We start from the raw sequence: 23,055 nt of genomic DNA, 5'->3' as shown, positions 1-23,055 counted from the left end.
TTAAAACTTATTAGACAACCGGTGGATGCTGGCAATGCAAACTGTTGGGACAAATTTCATGTGAACATCTTATTTCTACTCGTATTATGACCATTCCTCATTATATTTCCCTGACCTTAAAGCATAACTCATCCGCAGCCCCTTTACTTGCTGGGGGACATTTTAGTCAAGTCAGCGATAAAAGTGGGGGTGAGGGACTGAAGCAGTCGGTCCTGGAACAACTCCAACATTAACTTTCATTACATGAAAAGGCCAGGGCAGTCCTGTGACATATTGAAGTGATATTGACGTGTACGTAGAGCCTTGTTAGAGGATGGCTACATTGAGTCAACAAGTGTCAAGTGTTTGTGTATAAAATCACCTCCTCTTTCCGCTGCGTGCTGTCCTCATCTTCCAGCTTATTTAACAGGCTTATTTAACGCCTGCCCCCCTTATGCTTCATATCCCAGCAACTATTTTGTCCAGCGGGGGGAAAGAAAACGGGGGTAGAAAGAAGGGGAAAGGGAACAGAACACGAGAGAAAAGAAGAGTGCGAATCAGTGGGGCTGGAATTGGTCGAGTGTTTTGAGTTTGTTTGGAGAAAAGGGACCAGGATGAGGCAAGAGCCTGTTCTCTGACGTCAATAGACCGTTCCCTGGGCAGTATGCCAGCCAAGCGTGTGTGTGTGTGTGTGTGTGTGTTTTATGTGGATGTGTTTGTGATCCCTGCACACAAACTGGTCCAGTCCAATCATGACCTGCACATCAAGGTTGAGTTCTCTGACGACAGCGACGGGGACAGCTGCCACAACAAGATTACAAGAGTCACCCCTCCGCAGTTCCTGCAGTCTCCCTCCGTCTCTCCCTCGTGCCCCTTAGCTCGCTTTTTTCTGGGTTCAAACAAGGTGACCTTAGAAATGAAATTACAAACAGGCAAAGGGATTCAGTCCCAGGGTTCAGAACAAACAGCTGAGCTGGGCCAGGAACACATTTGACTTTAATTACTTCTTTTCCTCGCGTCTGTTCCGAGGATGCGTTGTGCACGACTTTATTTAAACAAGATGGAGCATGTAAGTGCTATGATTGTTGAGTGTGCGCTGCGTGAACTGCAGCCTGTTCTAGTTTCCCCAAACTTTACCTTCATGGAGTTCTCCATGTTCCGACTCCAGTCCGCCCCCTAGTGGTCTCGTCCAGTAGCGGTGCAGCAAACAGGCTGCCGATCGAACCCGTGTCCATGGCTCTGAGGTTATAAAGAGAATATTTCTGGGTCTGGAGTCCAGAGTACAGATCCGGTTTATCTCTGTCTGGTTAATGTTAGTTTTATGTTTATTTAAACTCGAGGTCTCTTATGTTGTTTTTGTTCGTAGCCTCGTCGCTCGGCTATTTTTGGAATGGAAAGATTAAACGTGGACGCGAGGTTTTCTTACTGTCAAATGTTCTCTCACATGAAAAGATATTTCTAGTTTTTTAAGAAATCCACAAAGTTTTTTCCAACAAATCATTTTTTTTAACTTTCCTTTGTATCCCTCACAGATGTTGGTGGGAATGTGTCTCCAGGTTTACCGGCTTTATTTCAAAAAGCCCTTAAGACTAAAAATCCGATCCAAACCTCGCCTCTCTCGTCTCTCCGTTCTCCAGATCATGTCCAAACCCGTCGACCAGGTGTCGGCTGCCGGTTCTGGAGCCTCTGTGCCGGGAAGGCAGCATCAGAGCCACCCAGAGGAGACGGAAGAGGAGCTCAGGGAGCACCAGGGACTCCCCTCGTTGTCGTCGGCGGCGGCGTCATGCGGGCCAGAGACGGGGTTGATACGAGGTCTGGCCATTAAGCAGGAACCTCCAGACCTCCAAGAGCAAGAGGAGAGGGAACAACGGGAGAGACAGGCTGAGCAGGACTTCATGTTCAAACAGGTGAGATATATTTAGATGTCACCAAATTATCCTCACATATCGAAACTAAGACAGAACATCCAAAATCCCCATTTAAAATCCTTTATCTACATTTACCCCAAAACCACCGGCTCTCAGTTCTCTGGAATATATGAAAAGGCTTTAAAGCTTTTATGGGTTTCACCAGCCAGGTGATTCCCAGGAAAGCTTTGTTAGATTCCAGCTTACTGCTTCCCCCCCTGACACATTTGGTTGTGCCCCTGGGCAAGGCACCAAGTTGCCTACTAATCTTGTGTCATGGTGTATGAATGTGTGCGCCTTAGAGCGATTGGGTGAATGTGGGTCCAGTGTAAAGAGCTTTGAGTGGTCAGAATGATTAGAAAAGCTCTTTAGAAATTTGGTCCAGTTACCATTCAGAATGATTTCATAACTTATTTCAAAACGCCTGAGTGTAAAAATAGACTGAACAATAAATTCAGTTGTTCAGTCAGTTCATCCGCCAGTGTTTATTTTGAAAGCACTCCGATCAGCCACAAGAACAAACCCACAAAGACTTCGCATGGAGCGCTCTCAATCTAAACTCATCTCTGTTCTGGATGACGATATTATCTCTAATTATTAACCACTAAACATATCATACATGCTCAGGACGTCAGAATTCATCTAAATTAGGCAAGAGGAATATATTAACTCAAGTAAAACAAGTTTTACCACACAAACCAACAATGCAAGGTAGTATCAACTAAATTCTGAAAAAAATAAATAAAAGCAAATTAAACCTTAAAAATTGCAGTAGATAAAAATGAATACTTTAAAATAAATGCATGAAAAACTTTACAAAGAACAAAATCAAGTACTTTTGAAGCTTTAGATATACAGGCACAACTTGTAGTATTTGTGACACTGAAAATTAGTTGTAAACTAATCTGGTTAATGTTTAATCCAGTGCCTCTATAACAATGGGTGCGCCCCCTTGGGGGTTAGTGGAAGTATTGCAGGGGGGCGCAAGAAAACATTTTATTTTTTTGTCCATAAAATACAATCCTTATATATGAAACGGTCATTGATATGGTGAATACAATTAATAAACCCCTAAAAAAGTGCAAAACTTAATCTAATTGAAAGCTATCTTTAATATTAATGGCTTGACATTATTTTTGCCATGAGGTTCATAGGTAGTTAAAAGTTGCCCGCAGGTACGAGTCGGGCTAAAAACCTTTTATTAATATTACACAGTTTAAAAAAAAGTGTGAAAATGTTGAAACATTGCAGCTGTTAGAAACCGTTATTATATGTTATAAATTTTAAAAGGGATTCCGGAGTAATCTTCAGAACAACGGCTTAAATACATTAAAACAGAAACAGGTAAAAGTTACATTTTTGCCCAATTTTGTTGGGATGGGGGGGGGGGGCTCCATCAAAGGGGGGCTGGGATAAATATGGTTGTTTTAAAGTGACAGAGTCAGATGATACAGACGGAGGGAGAGCTAAAGATTAGGGTGATGGCAAGGAGGCCTTCCTACCTCAAAAAACATGGAGCTCCACACCGGGTAAAAATCAGCTAAACACCAGAGAAAAGCTGGTCAGCAGTTATAACAAACTATTTTCCACACTGGGATTGAAGTAAATATGTTTTGGGATACCATTTTTAATTTAAACATAACTAAACTGTCTTTTTTTCCAGTCATTTACGTATGGATGGCCTGACAGATTGACAGATACTTAGGACTGGATGGAAAAACTTGAGCGTTATGGGTTTGCGTTTAAAACTTTAAATGCTGATGGCTTCCTTCTCGTCCTCAGGAAGGCCACATGTAGCTTTTGTCCTTTATTTCAGGAATGAATTAAAAATCTGCATCTGTTAATATGAGGTATCTGGAGTTTTAACTAGTGCACATGTCTTGTGAACAGCGTGGATTATTCTCAGATAATAGCAAGGCTCATTCTCTCAGATAATAGCAAGGCTCATTCTCTCAGATTAGCATTCAAACTTACATTTCTTCAGTTTTTAGCTACTAAATTCTGTTTAAGTGCACAAACTAAACACGCTGAAGTTGGAATAGTGCAATCACAACCCACACCTCCCTTTAAGTTAAGCAACTATGGAATATGAATACTGCACACCCACACAAAATGCTCGTTCAGCCAATCATCGGCATTTCCCGCTCAGCGTTGTTTGTTCTCGGATCCCTCCGACGTGCGCTCTTAATCTGCGTTTGGCTTTGTGCATTTGTGACCACGCTCACAGGCAATCAGCACAGAGCGTCCTCGTCTGTCCGGCCCATCCCTGTTTTCTGCTCAGCCAAATTCAATCAGGCACTCCTCTCGCTGTCACCATGGCGCCCGTACAGTGGTGCAGGCGGACACACCCGTCGGTGCCGTGCAGCACTTAGGCTCAGCGAGCGCCAAGAAAGGAAGCCGCGCTGTTCACATGAGGTGAATGAAGACCCTTTCAGCCACTTCCATCCAAAGCTGTCAAATCATTTCAGGAGAAATGTTGAATGCATGATCGATAGTTATTTGATTACTGTTTTTTTTTTTTTTTTCTTTGAGCATTCACATTCTCAGTGAAAATGGAAATCCAAAGGTTCTAGACAGATACTATTTGGGATTTTCCTCATCTGTAGAGCTGAAAACGTGCGACATAAAAAGAAATCCACTATTTCTCTGTGCAACAATATATTTGAGATGTTCAAGTATCTGGTGCCCTCTTCTGATAGGAGAATGTATTGCAGCCCTGCGGTCATGCAGAAACTTTAACCGTGCGTTTGTGTGTGTGAGCAGCAGGCGATGCTGTTGGAGCAGCAGCGGATCCAGCAGCTGAGGAGCTACAGAGCCTCCATGGAAGCGGCCGGCTTACCGGTCACCATTACTGCACACCGCCCTCTGTCCAGGACCCAGTCGTCTCCAGCCTCCGCTTCCTTCCCCATTGTGGTCCAGGAGCCCCCAGTGAAGCATCGCTTTACCACAGGTTGGGAGGACTAACATTCCCACATAGACGCAGAGTCTAGGCTGTTTCTGTGTTGGTGTGAACTGATTAATTATATTTTGAAACACTGAAAATAATCTGTTTGCCTTAAAGTGTACAAACAGAAACAATAAGCCAAAAAGCTAAAGTAAGTAGACGCTTTAGGCTTCCACAAGATTGAAGGAGGAAAAGCAGCAGCAGACAACTGCTGCAGATTAAACACCTTTATATTCCTCTCTTCAGTAAGGCCGCCATTATAAAAATTAAAAACAGTAAATTCATCCCTAGGTCAGGCTGTAATTTGTTTTAGAAAACTCCCTAAAATCTAAGAGCTTCATCTCAGACTCTGAGCCTCAGCTAGCTTGTTAAATATTACATAAATTAAATAGGCGATTTATAAAAGAAACTGAATCAGCATGACTTAATCAGACTAAAGCCTCTTCACTATATCAACCATATGAGAGCTCAGCTGTTTGGCAAAGTTACGTTTGAATAAACCTTAAGAGTTCTGGACAGCGGCGACTTGTCAATAAGCAGCGCTAGGGTGCCACTATCATCAAAATTGGGAGGAAAAAATATAGACACAGTAAATATAAACAACGTAATAAAAGCATCATATCTGTTTTATCATAAAATGTGTCTGACCTGAGTTTCCAGCATTGACATTCTATTTTGGGTTTATTTGGGACAATTTTCCTTATGTGGGTCTAATTAGTCATCTTAATTATCTTCCATGTGACTTCATGCTGGTCTCTGATTGGCTGCTTGAAGATTGTCCTTGGGGAGCAGCTCTGTGTGTCTGTGGCCAATCAGTGCTTTCTGTCGTTCCTCATCCGATCTGATAAAGTCACGATGTGCATCGATCTCAGTCCCCCCCCTGGCAGCTTAGATGTGTGGATGCGTGTTTTAGTCAAACATACAGACGCAAAGGGAAGATTCAGGCAACAAGAAGAACAAGATGGTGTAGAATAATCAAGCAAAAGAAAATTAAGTTGTTTTTTTAAAAACAAAAAAAATTAAGTGCTTTTTGCTGTTGGATTAAAAAAACAAATAAAGGAATTTGGATCAGACCAACCAGACTTTAAAATCCAGTCGCATTTGACCGTAAACGGTCCTTCTAGGGACGGCTGTTGTGTGTTTAGCTGTATACACGACAATGCAGGCGTCGGATTGTTTCTGTGATCATCTGTTTATTTTTAACTGTGTTTATGGAATAAACCATAACTAACTAGCCAGAATACCAGAATATTTATTTGTTGCCTGATATGTAAAACAGGGATTTATTACATATTTTATGTCATCAATGGAGAGTATTTGATTGTTTTTTTATGTTCCAGGTCTGGTGTATGACTCCTTGATGCAGAAACATCAGTGTATCTGCGGCAACGCCACTATTCATCCAGAGCACGCCGGCCGTATTCAGAGTATCTGGTCCCGGCTGCAGGAAACGGGCCTCAGGGCCCAATGTGAGGTGAGAGCAGCTAACGTTCAGCAAAAGGGCCAATATGTTGTTATTCAACCACAAAAACCAAAGATCCTGCAAGAATGGTGTAGCCTTGGTTTTTCTGCTGTTTTCGTGTCAATGAATATTCTAAATTGTTGTTTAGTCTTAATTGGTGGCTGAAGTCCGAATTGTTCAAAGTGATTAAAATATGATTAAAATAGTACTTAAATGAAAAAACTAAATTAAATTAACTTTAAAAAAATACTGTTTGTTTCTTTATTTATTTTCTTTGTGTTTATTGAATAAAATTTAAGATCTTGTAATCAGTTATCTGGAAACTATAAATTTTATTGAAACCTTGAACGAGTTGGAGCTACATGCTGTGGAGCTGTGCAGGTTAGGATTACTAGTTCATTTAAAACCTTAGTTTAAAAACCAAAGAATTGCTGATAAAGGTCAGTCTTCTCTAACAGACCCAGACTATAAAACCATACCTAGATTAAAACATGGTTGTAACAACATGATCATCATGGGGCACTTGAGTTCACCAGGTTCAGGGTTAACTGATATGAATCAGCGGTGCTAAATTAAGATGGAAAAATCCCCCCCAAAACATTTATGTAGGTGTCTAAAGATGATGCTGAGATAAAATTGTCTTTCATTATTAGTATTCCTAAGAATACTGCGAAAGAGACACTTGAAGTGAACGAGTTCTGTGTTTTTAATATTTCCGAGTTGAAATCTGGATTGTAGTAAGAATCAAAATTGATTCAGTTTGAAGATGCTGGTCCAGTTCTGTCCTTAGGAAGTAGAAAATGGTCTGTAGTTCCAAATGTGTATACTGTATTTTTTGGTCTAAGCGGCACTTAAAATCCTTAAAAATTGATTGTGTACCTTATATATGATCACCGTTGTGCTCACTGACAGATTTTATGTGGTACAATGCTCTCAAAAATGTGTTAAAATGTGTAAGTATGACTTTGGTTAGCAACAAAGCCGCTCCGCTCAGTGGATATTCGGAGCATTACGGTACACTGTGCAACTACCTGATTGGACCCCTGAGCTGTCTACAAGACTGCCTGACTGTAATGTCTAAACTAGAAGTGCATTCATGTAAGGCAGTCTGCGCCCAGGATACGCGCTACCAACAATAAACCTAGTAAGTTAATTCAATATAAAAGTTACGTTTATTTTGGCCTTATGTTAGAAACAGAGCAGTGTAGTCCAGCTACTCTGTCCTCCCAGCAGAGACGGATAGAGAGCTGTGGACGTGGAGGAGTGGAGTGATATTACACAAAGAAGAATTTTTAATGCGTCTTATAATCTAATACGCTACATGCTTTAAAATATTGACTTTATTTGGTTAAAAAATATTTTATAGCAGTGTCAACTTTATTTAAATACATTTTTAGTTAATCTATTTTTTTCATATTTCTCTGTATAATACAGTTGAATTATTAATCATATTCATCAACATCAGAAGGTTAGGAGGACGGTTGTATTGGAGCGAGGAAGTTTTACAGATAGCTTCCTATAAAACGTCTAATTTGTCTCATTAAAAAAGTCCTGTTAATCACCAAACAGATAAAGATTTAAACCAAAATTACATCTGCTGCATCTGTTCATGTCCTGGACTTCCAGAAGAGGGCAGTGTTAATCTGCTTATCTGACATTAGGTTTTTATCAGGATACCCACACGCTTTGAAATGAAGGTTTCCAGCATGTCGCTCTGTGTTTCCTATACAATTTAATCTTCATATAAACATATTTATTTGATTAATCAAAGGAATTGATGCTGCAGTAATGTGGTTCTGTGTTCTAACCCAATTCCTGCTGTCGTTTCAGTGTATCCGTGGTAGGAAGGCCTCTCAGGAGGAGTTGCAGACGGTCCATTCTGAGGCCCACGTCCAGCTGTACGGGACCAACCCGCTGAGACAGAAACTAGACTGTAAGACCTGCATCCTCACCAGTGCATCCAAACACACACTCACGCTGCTCTTAAAGCCGCAGAGAACATTTAATCTTTGCTTGATCTAATAGATTGTTGGTTAAAACATGTACCTAAAAGAAAAAAGGAAGTATTGTGTGTAAATGTGGAACTAATTTAATAAACAGGCAACAATAAGGTGCTGTAATTTTGTCAAAGTGGTGATCTTGTACCACCGCCACGTCTTGTAAATGTTAATAATCCACAACATCTGCTACAGGGATCTGTTTTAATGCTTAAACCACTCTGAAACAAAAGGCTCAATCTAATAAAGTGGTGGAGGTGTAGCGATAAAGTCAGGCCCCTCTGAAGCTGTTCAATTAAACGTCACATGAGCTGCTTTGTCACTTAGGTCTGGGCTCAAAGTGCAGATGGAGCCAGAGAGGTTGGCGTGTTTGAGATTAGACACATTTCTAATCCACGAAACTGATGGGGCAGATCCCAGTGGGGGTCTTAGTTTTCATACCTAAGGAGGGTTAGGATCCTCTCACTGTACTCCCAGATCCTCTGAGCCTGATGATAGACCAAAGTTAAACATAAAGAAGAAAAAAGTTGAAACTGCAAAACACAAACTGCTCCAAAACAGCAAAGACGTCCACAAGTTATGGAGCAACAATCTATTTTTAAACATGCAAAAGTGTAAAAACAAGTCATGATGTTTAAAACATAAAAGCAACAACATAATGTTAAATACTGAACTTTCAGCTGAGTCCATTTATTCTGTGGAAACGCCTCATTAATTAAAATGTTTTCTACTGTTAACTTGCGGCACACTTGCTGACACCCTTACAGGTTTATGTAAAATAAATGCAACTGAATCTATTTTTTTATTATACTGTATATTTTAAGTTGATCAGAGTATCAAGAAACATTTTTAATTAGTCAAGCATGGTTGTCTGCGCCTCTTTTGGCATAAACAGGATATAAACACCATGCAGAGGCTCATTTCTGCCAGCGAGGCTTAAAATGGGAAAGACAAGAAAATGGTACAGTTGAGTCCATAAAGTAAATGGCTACAAGACAATACAAATTCTTGAATTAGTTTTTTTATCTACAATCAGAGAAATTATTAAAATGTTTGAAATACGATGAAATGTGACGAGGACCCACAGCTACTCCTAGTTTAGTAAACTCAGACTTTACTGCAGAGTTTAGTAAACTCAGACTTTACTGCAGAGTTTAGTAAACTCAGACTTTACTGCAGAGTGTAGTAAACTTAGACTTTACTGCAGAGTTTAGTAAACTCAGACTTTACTGCAGAGTTTAGTAAACTCAGACTTTACTGCAGAGTTTAGTAAACACAGACTTTACTGCAGAGTTTAGTAAACACAGACTTTACTGCAGAGTTTAGTAAACACAGACTTTACTGCAGAGTTTATTAAACTCACACTTTACTGCAGAGTTTAGTAAACTCAGACTTTACTGCAGAGTTTAGTAAACTCAGACTTTACTGCAGAGTTTAGTAAACTCAGACTTTACTGCAGAGTTTAGTAAACTCAGACTTTACTGCAGAGTTTAGTAAACTCAAACTTTACTGCAGAGTTTAGTAAACTCAAACTTTACTGCAGAGTTTAGTAAACTCTGAGACTTTACTGCAGAGTTTAGTAAACTCTGAGACTTTACTGCAGAGTTTAGTAAACTCTGAGACTTTACTGCAGAGTTTAGTAAACTCTGAGACTTTACTGCAGAGTTTAGTAAACTCAGACTTTACTGCAGAGTTTAGTAAACTCAGACTTTACTGCAGAGTTTAGTAAACTCAGACTTTACTGCAGAGTTTAGTAAACTCTGAGACTTTACTGCAGAGTTTAGTAAACTCAGACTTTACTGCAGAGTTTAGTAAACTCAGACTTTACTGCAGAGTTTAGTAAACTCAGACTTTACTGCAGAGTTTAGTAAACTCAGACTTTACTGCAGAGTTTAGTAAACTCAGACTTTACTGCAGAGTTTAGTAAACTCAGACTTTACTGCAGAGTTTAGTAAACTCAGACTTTACTGCAGAGTTTAGTAAACTCAGACTTTACTGCAGAGTTCAGTAAACTCAGACTTTACTGCAGAGTTTAGTAAACTCAAACTTTACTGCAGAGTTTAGTAAACTCTGAGACTTTACTGCAGAGTTTAGTAAACTCTGAGACTTTACTGCAGAGTTTAGTAAACTCTGAGACTTTACTGCAGAGTTTAGTAAACTCTGAGACTTTACTGCAGAGTTTAGTAAACTCTGAGACTTTACTGCAGAGTTTAGTAAACTCAGACTTTACTGCAGAGTTTAGTAAACTCAGACTTTACTGCAGAGTTTAGTAAACTCTGAGACTTTACTGCAGAGTTTAGTAAACTCAGACTTTACTGCAGAGTTTAGTAAACTCAGACTTTACTGCAGAGTTTAGTAAACTCAGACTTTACTGCAGAGTTTAGTAAACTCAGACTTTACTGCAGAGTTTAGTAAACTCAGACTTTACTGCAGAGTTTAGTAAACTCAGACTTTACTGCAGAGTTTAGTAAACTCAGACTTTACTGCAGAGTTTAGTAAACTCAGACTTTACTGCAGAGTTCAGTAAACTCAGACTTTACTGCAGAGTTTAGTAAACTCAAACTTTACTGCAGAGTTTAGTAAACTCAAACTTTACTGCAGAGTTTAGTAAACTCAAACTTTACTGCAGAGTTTAGTAAACTCAAACTTTACTGCAGAGTTTAGTAAACTCAAACTTTACTGCAGAGTTTAGTAAACTCAAACTTTACTGAAGAGTTTAGTAAACTCAGACTTTACTGCAGAGTTTAGTAAACTCAGACTTTACTGCAGAGTTTAGTAAACTCAGACTTTACTGCAGAGTTCAGTAAACTCAGACTTTACTGCAGAGTTCAGTAAACTCAGACTTTACTGCAGAGTTCAGTAAACTCAGACTTTACTGCAGAGTTTAGTAAACTCAGACTTTACTGCAGCACTGCTTTGGTCAGCCTGAGGTTTTCTGCAGCAAACAGCTGAGGCAGGTCTGCTTTACAACAAAGGATCCTGGAGGGGAAAATCCCATCTTGCACATTCCTAAGTAAGGTGGAGGGTCTGTGATGTTGTGGGCCTGTTTCTCTTCCAAAGGCCTGAAGTGCATTTTAAATAATTGCTGATTCTGCTAGAACACTAAGAACCGGCTGACTCTGGGTTTTTCAGCAGGACAATGATTAAAAACATTTACGAATGACTTCAGAAATGCTTCAGTGGCACAAACACCCCTGTTTCCGCTGCCATTCCAGCCCACAGACGTAAAGCCTGTGTGGACCGGACCCTGTCTTAAATTAAAGCTGAAGAGTTTATGACACAGCATTAAAATCAGTTTATTTCAAGGCTATTTATTTACACGTCTCTGCCATGAGTGCCAGTAAGCGCTGAGGGCGCTGCGTAGCGCTAACGCTGACGTCCAGAATCACGGCTGTTGAGAGAAACGGTCGTCATCCTAAACATTTGTTTGGAGTTGGAGCTAATTAGCCGGCTAATCTTTGTTTATTGACCCTCAGTGACAGAACAGAACCCTTTCTGGCCTTTTCCCCGAGGAGAGCCTTGATTGTGAGGTCAATGAGATCTTTTTTTTTCCCTGTCCTGTTCAAATTAAAGCGTCCCCCCCGTGTGTACTCTTGCTGTTAGATAAGGTCAGAGAGTCAAATGTGAAGCTTTAGCAGGTCATGTTCTCATTGGGGCCGTTGAGACCCCAGACTTTCCTTTTTCACCTGCTGACCTTTCCTTTTACCCCCGTCTCGTTTGCTAAATGCGTTTCTTCTCCTCCAGGCTCGGCGAACTCCATGTTTGTGCGGTTACCGTGCGGAGGCATCGGGGTGAGTGACTCATTTCTGCTTGTCTTAATTTTTCCCAAACGCTTGCAGTCTAATTAAAGTGTTTATTCAAATGCCTGGGTGATGGTTCTCGCAAACAGCGAGTTTTTAAAGCCCTGCCGCTCGATCCGGTGGAAAAAGCTGACTTGTTTTCTGCAGAAGAGTGATGGTCTAATCAGCGATCATTGGCTGTGTGACTCAGGAGCTCAGCGAATAGTTTCAGTATCGTCTGATATTAGGGGAAACAACGGAGCGGCCCTCGCCCACGCTCTTCTCTGCATCGGCCCACGGATTCAAAAATGCTCCTATTTTTCTCTCTTTCTCTCTCTCACACACATGAAACCGCCGCCCCTCAAGGACTGGAGGCAAACAAAAGCTGTTGCCTGCCTTTCCGCTGCGTTTAAATTATAACCAGATGTTTGGCGCGCTCTGTGTGCTGGTGTGTGCGTCCCGGTGGAGGCGGCGATTGTGTTGTTGCGGATGTTTTGCGAGCTCTCTCGGTGATTTCTGGTGCCCGTTTGCATCGCTGAGAGCTCGCTCGCTTTTAAAGGCAGCATAATCACACTGGTGTTTTGCTGGTGTTTTTTTCGCACGGTTTGATCATTTTAAGGCCCGTCGAGCCTAATCGTACCTCCAGGTTATCTCTTTCTAAATTTCACTTCCCCTGCAGTTTGGGAGGAGAGGGGAGCTGCAGCACCACGCTGTTCTGCTCGCTGTAATGGCAAATGGGACCAAATTGTTGTCTTCCTGTAATACACTCATATACAAGTCATACACACAAACACACAGAGGAAAGGGGGGGGGTCTGAAATTAGACTGTCAGCCTGCGGAGACCCGTCATTTCATCATCCCCCCCCTCCTTTATAGCTCTGACACGGCTTCCCATTTCAGTTTGGTCCTGCACAGTTATCGTCTCGACGGCGTGCTGAAGGCGGCATCAGCATCTTCATTCATCTTCAGAACAGCATCATTACGCTGATTTGTGTTGTAAATCCACTTCCCTTTTCACTCACTCAGTTTCTCACTCTGTCAGTGTCCGGACTAATAACACACAGAGTCGGGCCGCTGCCTCAGGCCTGAGGAGGGAAAGTAAGAGCCGGTCGCTGCTGATCCAATGCACATGATTAATTGATCATCATCGGTTTGAACAGCTCCGTAAAGCCAGGGGTTTTGGTATTTTCCTGCTCTGAAGCTGCAGCATATGTGTGACTGCAATTTACTAACTATCCAGCTTAGCTTTAACGTAGGTGCTGTATGCAGTGTCTAAAATTAACTTCCTGATTCACCGGCCAAGTTGGCCGGTAGACGTAAAAATCAACCAGCCAAGCATATTTTTTACCGGCCAAAGTAAATCTGACTCCTGCTGAATATCTCCACATAATCCCGCTACGTAATTAGCCTGAGCTAACGCTAGCTGTTAGCAAACGAACATGACATAGTTGCTGTCATTCTCGTGTCACATGTGCGAGTGTTTGTGTACGTACGCGTTTGTTGTCATACGAGCTGAAAGCAGAGGAACATAAAGAAGCATCCACCCTTAATGACGACTAAAAAACTAAATTTATTTGGTACAAACATTTACTCGCCATGTGGCAGTTAGCCCTCTGAAATTTCCTCGCCAAACGGAAAATGTACTTGCATTTAGCGTCTGGTGAGTGTTAATTTTGTACCCTGGCTGTATGGATCAAATGCAGTCCAGAGCTTTTTAACAAAGACTTTGAAGGAGCTCTTTAATCCAGCCACTACTTTGTAGGGCTCAGAGAAATTATATTTTTTAAAGCAAATATTTCTAAAATGTTATATTGAAGTAGTCTTTCTGAGGCTTTTATTTATTTATTTTTTTATCGATATTGTGGTTATATTGTATCGACCAGAATTAAGAAATATATTGTGATATAAGTTTTGGCCGTATTGTCCAGCCCTAATCTGAATGGATGAGGTTCAAAGGATTGTTGAATTGTTGGCCGGTGATCTGGCACAGATAGAAGGAAAGAGGAGCAAACCTCTTAAATGTCCGTTACCCTTTTTGACTTGCAAAGTTGCATCTGAGGGATTCAAAGGACTCTGAAAAACCATTGTTTGTATAGATGAGACTAAAGTTGAGATGCACGGAGAAAACCAAACTCTGCCTGTAGGCACAAACATCTCCTGGCAACAGCACGGTGATGGAGGTGTGATGATCCGGGGTGTTTAGACGCTGCAGGACCTGCAGACATGGAATCAGTCATGAACTCCTTAGTGTGCCGAAGTATTCCAGAACCAAACGTAAGGCTGTTGGGTCTCAGTCAGCAGTTCAGATGTCAAAGTTCATCACAGACCGACTAAAAGCAAATCTTCTAGGTTTACGTGGAGAAAACCTCTTCAGAAAGAGGGGAATTCAGAACAGACGACTGGACAGTTTTATCAACCCCTCTGAATAGACCAGGCTTGATGAGCAGCACAGCACCTTGGGGTGTCAACCAGTGCTGGCTTGGGTTGTTTAAAGGAAAGTGGTCAGGGTGTAGTTCTCAACGGGCATCATAATCTGTGTTGCCCTTCAGGCTCTCAAAGTTTCATCCTAACCACAAGAGTTGAAACTGTTGCATTTGATCGTTACACGGACAGAAGAGACTGAATGGAGACATTTAGCCATAAAGCTCAGCACCATGTTTTAAAGAAGTGAAACCCAGCTGTGGTGGAGCGCTAATGATACGGGATTATATCCTAGCCTTGACACGTTGCGCTCACTGACCAAAGATTTTAAGACCCAATTTGGATTTTTATCTATCTAACAGCAAAAGCTTGGCAGAGTTTGGCTGTTTAATGCAAACAATGCGTGAAGAACAGTTGACCAAAATTCCTTCTCATTAGTTTTAGAGAAAGGCCAAGCTACACAGAAAATGACACCTTTAAGTCATTGTTGCTGGAGGCCATTGAACTGTAAGGTCTATTTAGTTCTTCCCTGGGCCTTAATGATTCATTAACTCTTTTCACTTTTGCGTCCATTAGATTCTCCCCAGCAGCTCCGCTCTCTCACCCCTTCCTGTTTTTGTTTTAGACTTCAGTAAAACGCTCGGTTTCTTTTCATGACGGAGTCTTTCTTGGCGCTGCTAAAAAAGATTTGCTTTTCTTGTCTGTGGATATTATGATGAAGCACTCATCCACACTCGAGGAGTTCTGTCACTGAAGACGGGCGTAAAGACGAGCCGACGCCCGCTGATTGGTCGTCAGACCGAGTAGCTGAATAAACGACAAAGACCGATGTTAAGCTGACGCTGTCAACTGGCCGGTTAAAGCTGACATGCTGAAACTAACAAAGCTTACATTGGATGGTCTCCCCAGATCTCCTCCTTCAGCCACGCTGCACATGTGTGACACACAGACCTTCTGGTTTCTTCTGTTCCTCTGCCAGCGTCTTCTCTCTGTGTTTATCACGCGCTCCATCTGCCCGTAGTATCTGCCATGACTGATGGAGCGAGTGTATATTATCCTCTCTGCAGCCCTGCGTACAATCAATCACCGAGCGCATTGTGCTCCACTTGGCTTGAGGAGCGTGCATTTACATGCGTGCACGTGGGGGGGGCCTATGGGCCAGGCGTGCCTCAGCATTAATCAGCCTGACCTCTGATTCGACTTTTTGCGTCTTCCAACGCAAACACACAAACGTGCTGCCCGCACAATCGAGCTGGAAGGCAATAAAACAGCCTGAAACAAATAAATGCATAATTTTAACAGCACTTCTTAGAAATATGCTCTCTATGCAGTTGCAGTAAACAATGATGTCACACCCATGGTAAATTAAGGACAATGTTTCTCATGACAATACCAGACCTTGTAACAGGATTTATTGTCATTTAGCTCCCCGTGCAATATTACATCGTGGCTACGAGTTATTGCCTTCAATTTAAACTCTGCAAGTGCATAAATAAACTTATAAATAAGCTAAAATTACCTTTATGGGCTTATTGTTCATTGTATTCTGCCAATAAATGCATGTTCCAGTTCCTCCAGCGCAGACACACTGGATCCTTAAATATGGTCTAAACTAAATTATTTTAAATGTGTTTTCAGGTTTTTGTTCAGTCAGACGTTAGCATGAAGGCATAGCTATCTTGCAGGTGTACGTATGCACCTTTTTAAGCTTTGGATACATGTTACTCTGTTGATGGAACAGGTGATAACGTTGAATCTACTGAGTTTATTAGAAAAACAGACGGTTCCTTAGAAATGTTCTTCCAGGGGTCCGTTCTTCTATTACCCGTCCAACCAGGCATCTATCAATCAATCCATGTAGTTCGTCAGCCCATCCATCATTTCTGTCATGCGTTCTGTGGTTTATGCAGGTCACAGATTTAAAGTCTGGCGTCTGTAGAAATATGGACTATGACGTCATGTGTTTTATAAAAACTGAGCAATGAATCTGGAATTTTTTCCAGTTAAAATGTCAATAAAACGTATATTTCTGTATTTGTGTGTTTGCAGGTGGACAGTGACACAATCTGGAACGAGATCCATTCGTCTACGGCGGCTCGTCTGGCCGTCGGCTCCGTGGTGGAGCTGGTTTTCAAAGTAGCAACGGGGGAGCTGAAGGTGCGTTAGGAGTTTGGTTTGGCCTCACTGCTTGAAAACCTCAAGTCACTCTTTGGAGATACCTTAGTTGTCAGTCCAAAAAAAAGTAAAAAAACAAAGCAACTGGACCTGTTTTCCATAGTTGAAGACGTTTCGCTTCCTCTCCAGGAAGCTTTCTCAAGTCAAAAGGTCTAGAGTAATGATGAGTACCAAGCTTTATACTACTGCCAAACAAAGACCTTGTAATGGCTTAGATAATTCAACCGAAACAGGTCCACTCCTTAGTAATGGGCGGTCGTTAAAGACATTAAGCCAGCAGATTGGACCGAATCATAGTTGTCAGGAAAATCTGAAAAGCAACACACCCCAGATCCACATTTAATCGTCAGCTGGCAATCATGTTAAAATTTCACCGGTTTTACTTCACCTCAATCTAAGCGCCTAAAAAAAGCCAGATTTGGATACCGATTTAAAGAAAAAAAGGAGAAAAAAAAGAAAGTTGTTAAATAAACATGTCTTTCAGTTTGTAGATTGAACGTTTGCACCAATCTGAACAAATATGCTCATCAAACGTAGAAAATGTTTTCTAAAATTAAAGAATCTTATTATGAATAACGTGTACAATAATGGGCTGGTTTTTTATCCAACTATTATCGGCACTAGTTAAATTTTTTTCTCTTTGTTGTAGGCAAAACTCTTAAGTCCAAACCTAAATGTAGTTTTTTTTGTGAGTTGGTGCAACAAAGAAACTCTTTAAAGTTACATAATGTGCTCTAACTCTTTAAGTACACTGGGGGAACATGGTTGCATCTAAGCTGCACACAGCCACACCTCTGCTCCATCATTAGCACCTTCCAGACAGACACCCCACCCTGCGATGCTGCCCCCCCCCCCTTCCCCCCCACGTGTCTGTGGGAGGGGCCGCTCACTTTTTGAACCCAGCAGGGAGACCCGCGTTCAGGCCCTGCAGATGCCAGCCGGCCCCACTAACAGGCCTTCTTTTATTACTGTTACAGCAGGGCCGCCTGCAGAGCAGCCGCCGCGCAGAGTGTTAAGTTAGCAGCGACGCGCCGCAGACTAATGACATTCCTGAGCGTGAGACGGTAGCACGCCACGGGGATACGTTCGTGTCTCGCCCGGTGGGTCGGATCTGTTCTTCTGCTCCGCTCCGGCTGATATCGGATGGAAATGAAAGGGGAGGTTGTGTTTTTCTTGAAAGGGAAGCGGCTGCTTTCTAAGCCTCTGGGTACGGATTTGGCTTACAGGCAGACCTGTGTGCAGACCTTCCCGCTAAAGTTTTCACCCACATGTTAGACGGCCCTCTGAGGATCCTGAGCCACCACATGACCAGGTTCCACCTGCACCAACAACTTCTCACTCGGGCATCCACACACATCTTTTGCTCTCCCTGCTTATTCTCTCATCTCCAGTTGGCCATTTATACACTGGGAAGCAACCCACCTCCCCCTCCTCCTCATCCTCACCCTCAGATTTACTCTCTCTTTCACACAAACGGTAAAATGTGGATGCCCAGAAACCAGCTGAGGCACTTGTCGCTGCAGAAATCATCCGGCTGGCTGCTAATGCACAGCAGCTGACTCAACACCATTAGTCCGACTCGCCTCGCTCTGCATCAGCCCAAACGTCTCTCCACTGTCCCCAGTAAGCAATGCGAGAACAGTTGATGTGAGAGCTGACTCCAAAATCTGACCCAAATCAGCCCGTTGCAGCGTGTTTTCTACGCACGCACCTCTCTGCTCCCCGGTGAGCCGTTAGAGGCCGTTCCTCTGAATGCACGGCTCACATCTGTCCCACCCTGACCACCTTTGCTTCTGCTTGCAGAACGGTTTCGCTGTAGTTCGACCACCTGGACACCACGCGGAGGAGAGCACGCCCATGTGAGTAGTTTCCATTCCTCCTACAAGGAGAAATCAGAGTTTGGTTTCGGATTTTTTTTTAAATGCGATAAAGCGGTGTCGTGTTTGATTTGCAGGGGCTTCTGTTATTTCAATGCTGTCGCCATCGCAGCCAAGCTCCTGCAGCAGAGGCTAAACGTCAGCAAAATCCTCATAGTTGACTGGGTGAGTTTAAACTGCACAAAAACAATGAAACACAGCGGCTTGTTTCTGTCTGCTGGAAAAGGAAGCTTTGGAAAAAGTAAATTAGGTTCTACATCTTTGTGTTTCTGATTTGATGTACAAAATCCTTTCTGCTTTAAAAAGTCCCTGCAGCCTTTGCTACATTTGGAGGATAAGTCCTAGTTTTGGTAACTCCAGGATCCTCCTATTGTGATGCATTTTTACATTTTTCAGGTGATATTTCATGATTGTTATGCTCTTTGTTTTTCAGTTTCAGTCTTGTGGTTCACAATAGATGCGTCCATTTTTATGTTATATGATTTGTAAAAAAGGTGAAAATTGGAAGAATTGCTGAAACTACATGTGCAGCTCAGGGATTCTTTTGCAACACACCGCCCAGCCAACATCAAAGAGATGAAAGCATGATCTCTAGCTTGAATGTATGTTAATAAGGTTAATATTTATGTAGCGATTTGTCCAGTGACAAAGAGGAAATCAGGAGAAGTGTTGTGTGAGACCTATCAGATCGGCACCCTACCCTGGGATTTAAAAGCTCTGTGTGGTGAGCCGGTCTGCTTGTAATGTCCATCTGTGTTGAATCACGACTTTTCTCCTGAGTGAAATTCAGGCAGTATTTAGGATGGGTTTGTCCTGTCCAAACTGGCTTCGTTAATCTACGTCCTCATCAGCAGTCATTTCTCCCGGCAGCTGTCATAAAGCATAAAGTTCGGCAGCAGTGAAGGGAAGTGGCTAAAAGTCCCGTTCTTGAGGCGCTGGTTCTTTGGGGAGACTAAGAGCATCTGTATGTTGCCAAAAAAGTACATATTCCACATTCTCCGTAGAAAATTAATCTATCAAAGAACAATTTGTTTGTTTTACACAGGTAGACCCCCACACTCAGCTGTTCTGGTGCGGTTGTGGCTTCATAAAGGCCTGGCTTAATGGCATCTCGTTCTGCCAGAATTTCTTATGTTCTGAAAACCAGTGGAAAGGCCAGTGTGAATTTCTGGTACTACTGTTAAGATCTCTGGCTTTTCTAGCACTAAAATATAAAGAAATATACCCATTAATGAAAATATAGATAGATAAGCAAATTGTAAATGCTAATTAACTTAGTTTAAAGGCCAAAAAGAGACGGTTTTAGTTTCTCTTTAAGTTCACATCTGATTTTTATTTATACATTTTCACAAACTTTTGCAGATTTTCATAAGGCTCCAGCAGAACGAATTGAATCAAAAGCTGCACTTCCTCTCTGCTCTGCCGGTCAGATCCTCTCATTGAACCATAAGTCATGACAAAGGCCACCTCATGTCCAGGAGCGCCACTCCCCGGCTGGTCATGGTCGTTCCCCAAAGCCATTTGAAGGTCCCTTTCATTTCCTCCTCGTCTGCCGCAGACGGAGCGCTGCCTCGTTGGCATACCGCTCGCCTGCAGCTAAACGGGACATTTTTTAAACTTTTTAGCAGTTCCTGAATACAGAAGATGAGATTAATGTCATGTTGTTGGTGAGGCTGAGCAGCAATTGAAGACAAGTTTTTATTGAGTCCTTGCAGACATCGCGGATTGCATCACTTACACTCCCTGGTATTCAGTCAGTCCCTATGCAGGTGTAGAGATTACCTGACCACTGATTTCGCTTGAATAATTTTCCAGTCACAGTGAAATTCTTCAGGTGGCTCAAAAATCACGAATGTTGCCTGATTTCCAACATAAGAGACTACATTATAAGTAAAGACAAAAAATGTCAGCCCTTAGCAGTCTTTGCTGTATGTTATTGTTTTTGTCACAGTTTTTGCTCATTTTAGGCACAACTTTTCTTTTTCTGGCCTGTCTGAGATTAAACAGGTGGTCCTTTTAATAACGCAACCCAGAAAAGGGAGGAACTACTATAACAGCCATTCAACGGGTTCCTTGCGTCACACTTACTTTCAACCCTGCTAAAGATGTTAAGTCTAAAAAAAACATTTTTTTTAATTTCCCACAGTAACAAATATTTTGTTTATTTATTATAAATTCTTTATAAATGTATTAATTCACAGGTCATGATTTTAAATCAATAAAAGTTCAGGTATTTTAGAGTTCTTCTTATCATTTAACAAGTTTCCCAGGGTTGTGGAAGATAAACCCACAGCATTACAGATCTTCCACCCTACTTGGCAGTAGATGTCATTTTTTGTTTTGGTCTGCCTGTTTCGGTGTCATTATTATGGGGGTGTGTTGTATCATTTACTTCATTTCAGTTTTTTAATTATTTTTTTTTTGCTCAATATATTTCCCATATTCCATTTAAATAAATCAACCAAAGCAATAAAGGTTGGATATTTTCATTTTAAGATTATGGTACTGTAATAAAATATGATCATTATAATAGATATTAGTATTATTTTAGGGGCCTTTTTTTACAGCTTAAATAATAGTGCCAATACATATGCAGGATACTATTATCATGGTTTTCATAATTAAATTTTAGCAATTTTGTCATTTCAGGATAAAAAGTTTTTTGTAGAAGCTGCTTTGGATTTCTTTAAAGTTTCCTTTGAAAACTAAAACATTTTATCATCCAGCAGTGATAGCAAGGCAGATTCTCTGATTGTTGGCACCACTGGAGTGAAAAATAAACTGAAATGTGGTTCCTTCACCTTCTTTGGTCCCTGTAGGATGTGCACCATGGTAACGGCACCCAGCAGGCCTTCTACGCGGACCCCAGCGTTCTCTATCTGTCGCTGCACCGCTACGACGACGGCAACTTCTTCCCAGGCAGCGGAGCGCCTGACGAGGTCCGTCTTCCTGCTTCACCGTCTTTAGGTTTCTTGACGTTTCTGCGCTCTAAATCACGTTTGTGCACCACAGGTGGGCAGCGGCGCTGGCGTGGGCTTCAACGTGAACATGGCATTTACCGGAGGGCTCGAACCTCCAATGGGGGATGCAGAGTACCTAGCTGCCTTCAGGTGAACCTTCAACTTTACACACAGTTGCTTTTCATTTTTTTCTCCCCCCTCGATCTGTTTCTGGGAAAAACAAAGAACTGCCAACTGTAGAGTTTAGTCGTTTTGGCTCTGGCTTTAAAAATTCGCCACACGTTCTAAATAAATTATCTGCTGGGAGCTGTTGAGTAGGCAGGGGGCTTGTTGGCATGCCAAGCCTGACTTCTATTTGGACCTCTGACGCCTGCTAAGTATAAAACTTCTCCCATTCGCCCCCAGAATATATCCACATACGCAGACAGACACACTCGCACGGTACATGTCGCTTCTCCGTTTTTGATTCATGCGTCTTGAAAGCGGCGGGACGGGATGCTTTGAAGATGAGTCCATGCTCTCAGCTGTGCGTCCATCTGGTCTGAAGCCGAAGCATCAAACTGACCGGCCCGGCCGTCTTATCACAGCCTACGGCACGCAACCTCCAGGAAGCACACCTCGGCCTGTTAATGCACATCAGGGCTCTGTTTGCTCTCAGTCACCTGCTCGTCTCTTCCCTCTCTGTTTGATCCTGCTCCTTTAACCCTTCTGTCTGCACATCAACTGATGACAAGCCATATATTCTATGATTTAGGCTGCTGACATATTCGGAAACGCTAAAGCAGAAAGCTACTTTGGGTTACCATACAGTTGTGTTCATAAATAGTCCGGATAATTTCATAAAATTACATAAATGTACATCTCCACTTAAGGTTTGAGTTTTATGTTTGTGTTATAGACATGTTTTCTGTATCTGCCAGTGACTTCAAATAGTATCGTACCGTTTAAACTGTTAGCATTTTCTCATTCAGCAACCACAAACATCAAGGTATTTTATGTGATAGACCAATGAAAAGTAGCTCAAAACTGTAAAACAAGTCTTTCCTTATTTAGATGCCTATAAATAAAATCTAGGGCACCAACTGACTTTAGAAGTCACCTAATTATAGGTGAGATAAACGCATAAAAGCAGAGATTTGTTAAAGAACATTAGAGAACTAATGGCGTCATTAAGACCAAAGAATACAGCAGACAGGTCAGCAATGAAGGTGTGAAAAGGTTTAAAACAGTTTGGATATAAAACCAAATCTGAAGCTTTGAACCTCTCACAGAGCTCTGTTCAATCCCTCATAGAGGAAAAGGAAGTGTAAAAAGCTTTTTTATCCAGAGAAGCACCTAAGAGAGACCCCAGGTAACTCTGGATGAGCTGCAGAGATCTGGACCTCAGGTGGGAAAGTCTAGCAACATCATAGCTACAGGTGATGCTGTCCAGAAATGTGGCCTTTATGAAAGTGGCATGAAAACAAAAACATTTGTTCTGTTTTGAGTTTACCACCAACAAACATGTGGAAGAAGGCTGCTCAGATCAGATGAGAGCAAAACCGAACTTAATGG

The 23,055-nt window shown here is 41.9% G+C and overlaps 1 protein-coding gene across 4 annotated transcripts in view; it reads left to right on the top strand.

Moving 5' to 3' along the window:
* The window catches only part of hdac4 (histone deacetylase 4), a 181,775-nt gene that overhangs the window by 137,847 nt on the left and 20,873 nt on the right, over positions 1-23,055 (top strand). For all 4 annotated transcript variants that reach the window (XM_012876174.3, XM_036139604.1, XM_036139605.1 and 1 more), the window contains 10 exons: positions 1,617-1,886; positions 4,650-4,836; positions 6,171-6,304; positions 8,123-8,225; positions 12,034-12,080; positions 16,539-16,646; positions 18,468-18,523; positions 18,619-18,706; positions 21,361-21,480; positions 21,554-21,651. In XM_012876174.3, coding sequence (XP_012731628.2) covers positions 1,617-1,886; positions 4,650-4,836; positions 6,171-6,304; positions 8,123-8,225; positions 12,034-12,080; positions 16,539-16,646; positions 18,468-18,523; positions 18,619-18,706; positions 21,361-21,480; positions 21,554-21,651 — 1,211 coding nt within the window. The remainder of the gene's footprint in view (positions 1-1,616; positions 1,887-4,649; positions 4,837-6,170; positions 6,305-8,122; positions 8,226-12,033; positions 12,081-16,538; positions 16,647-18,467; positions 18,524-18,618; positions 18,707-21,360; positions 21,481-21,553; positions 21,652-23,055) is intronic.

The sequence above is a fragment of the Fundulus heteroclitus genome, chromosome 7 (assembly GCF_011125445.2).
Source record: "Fundulus heteroclitus isolate FHET01 chromosome 7, MU-UCD_Fhet_4.1, whole genome shotgun sequence".
In the NCBI taxonomy this organism is placed as follows: Eukaryota; Metazoa; Chordata; class Actinopteri; order Cyprinodontiformes; family Fundulidae; genus Fundulus; species Fundulus heteroclitus.
The sequence above is the reverse complement of the archived record's forward strand: the minus strand, read 5'-3'. Positions and strand labels throughout refer to the sequence as shown.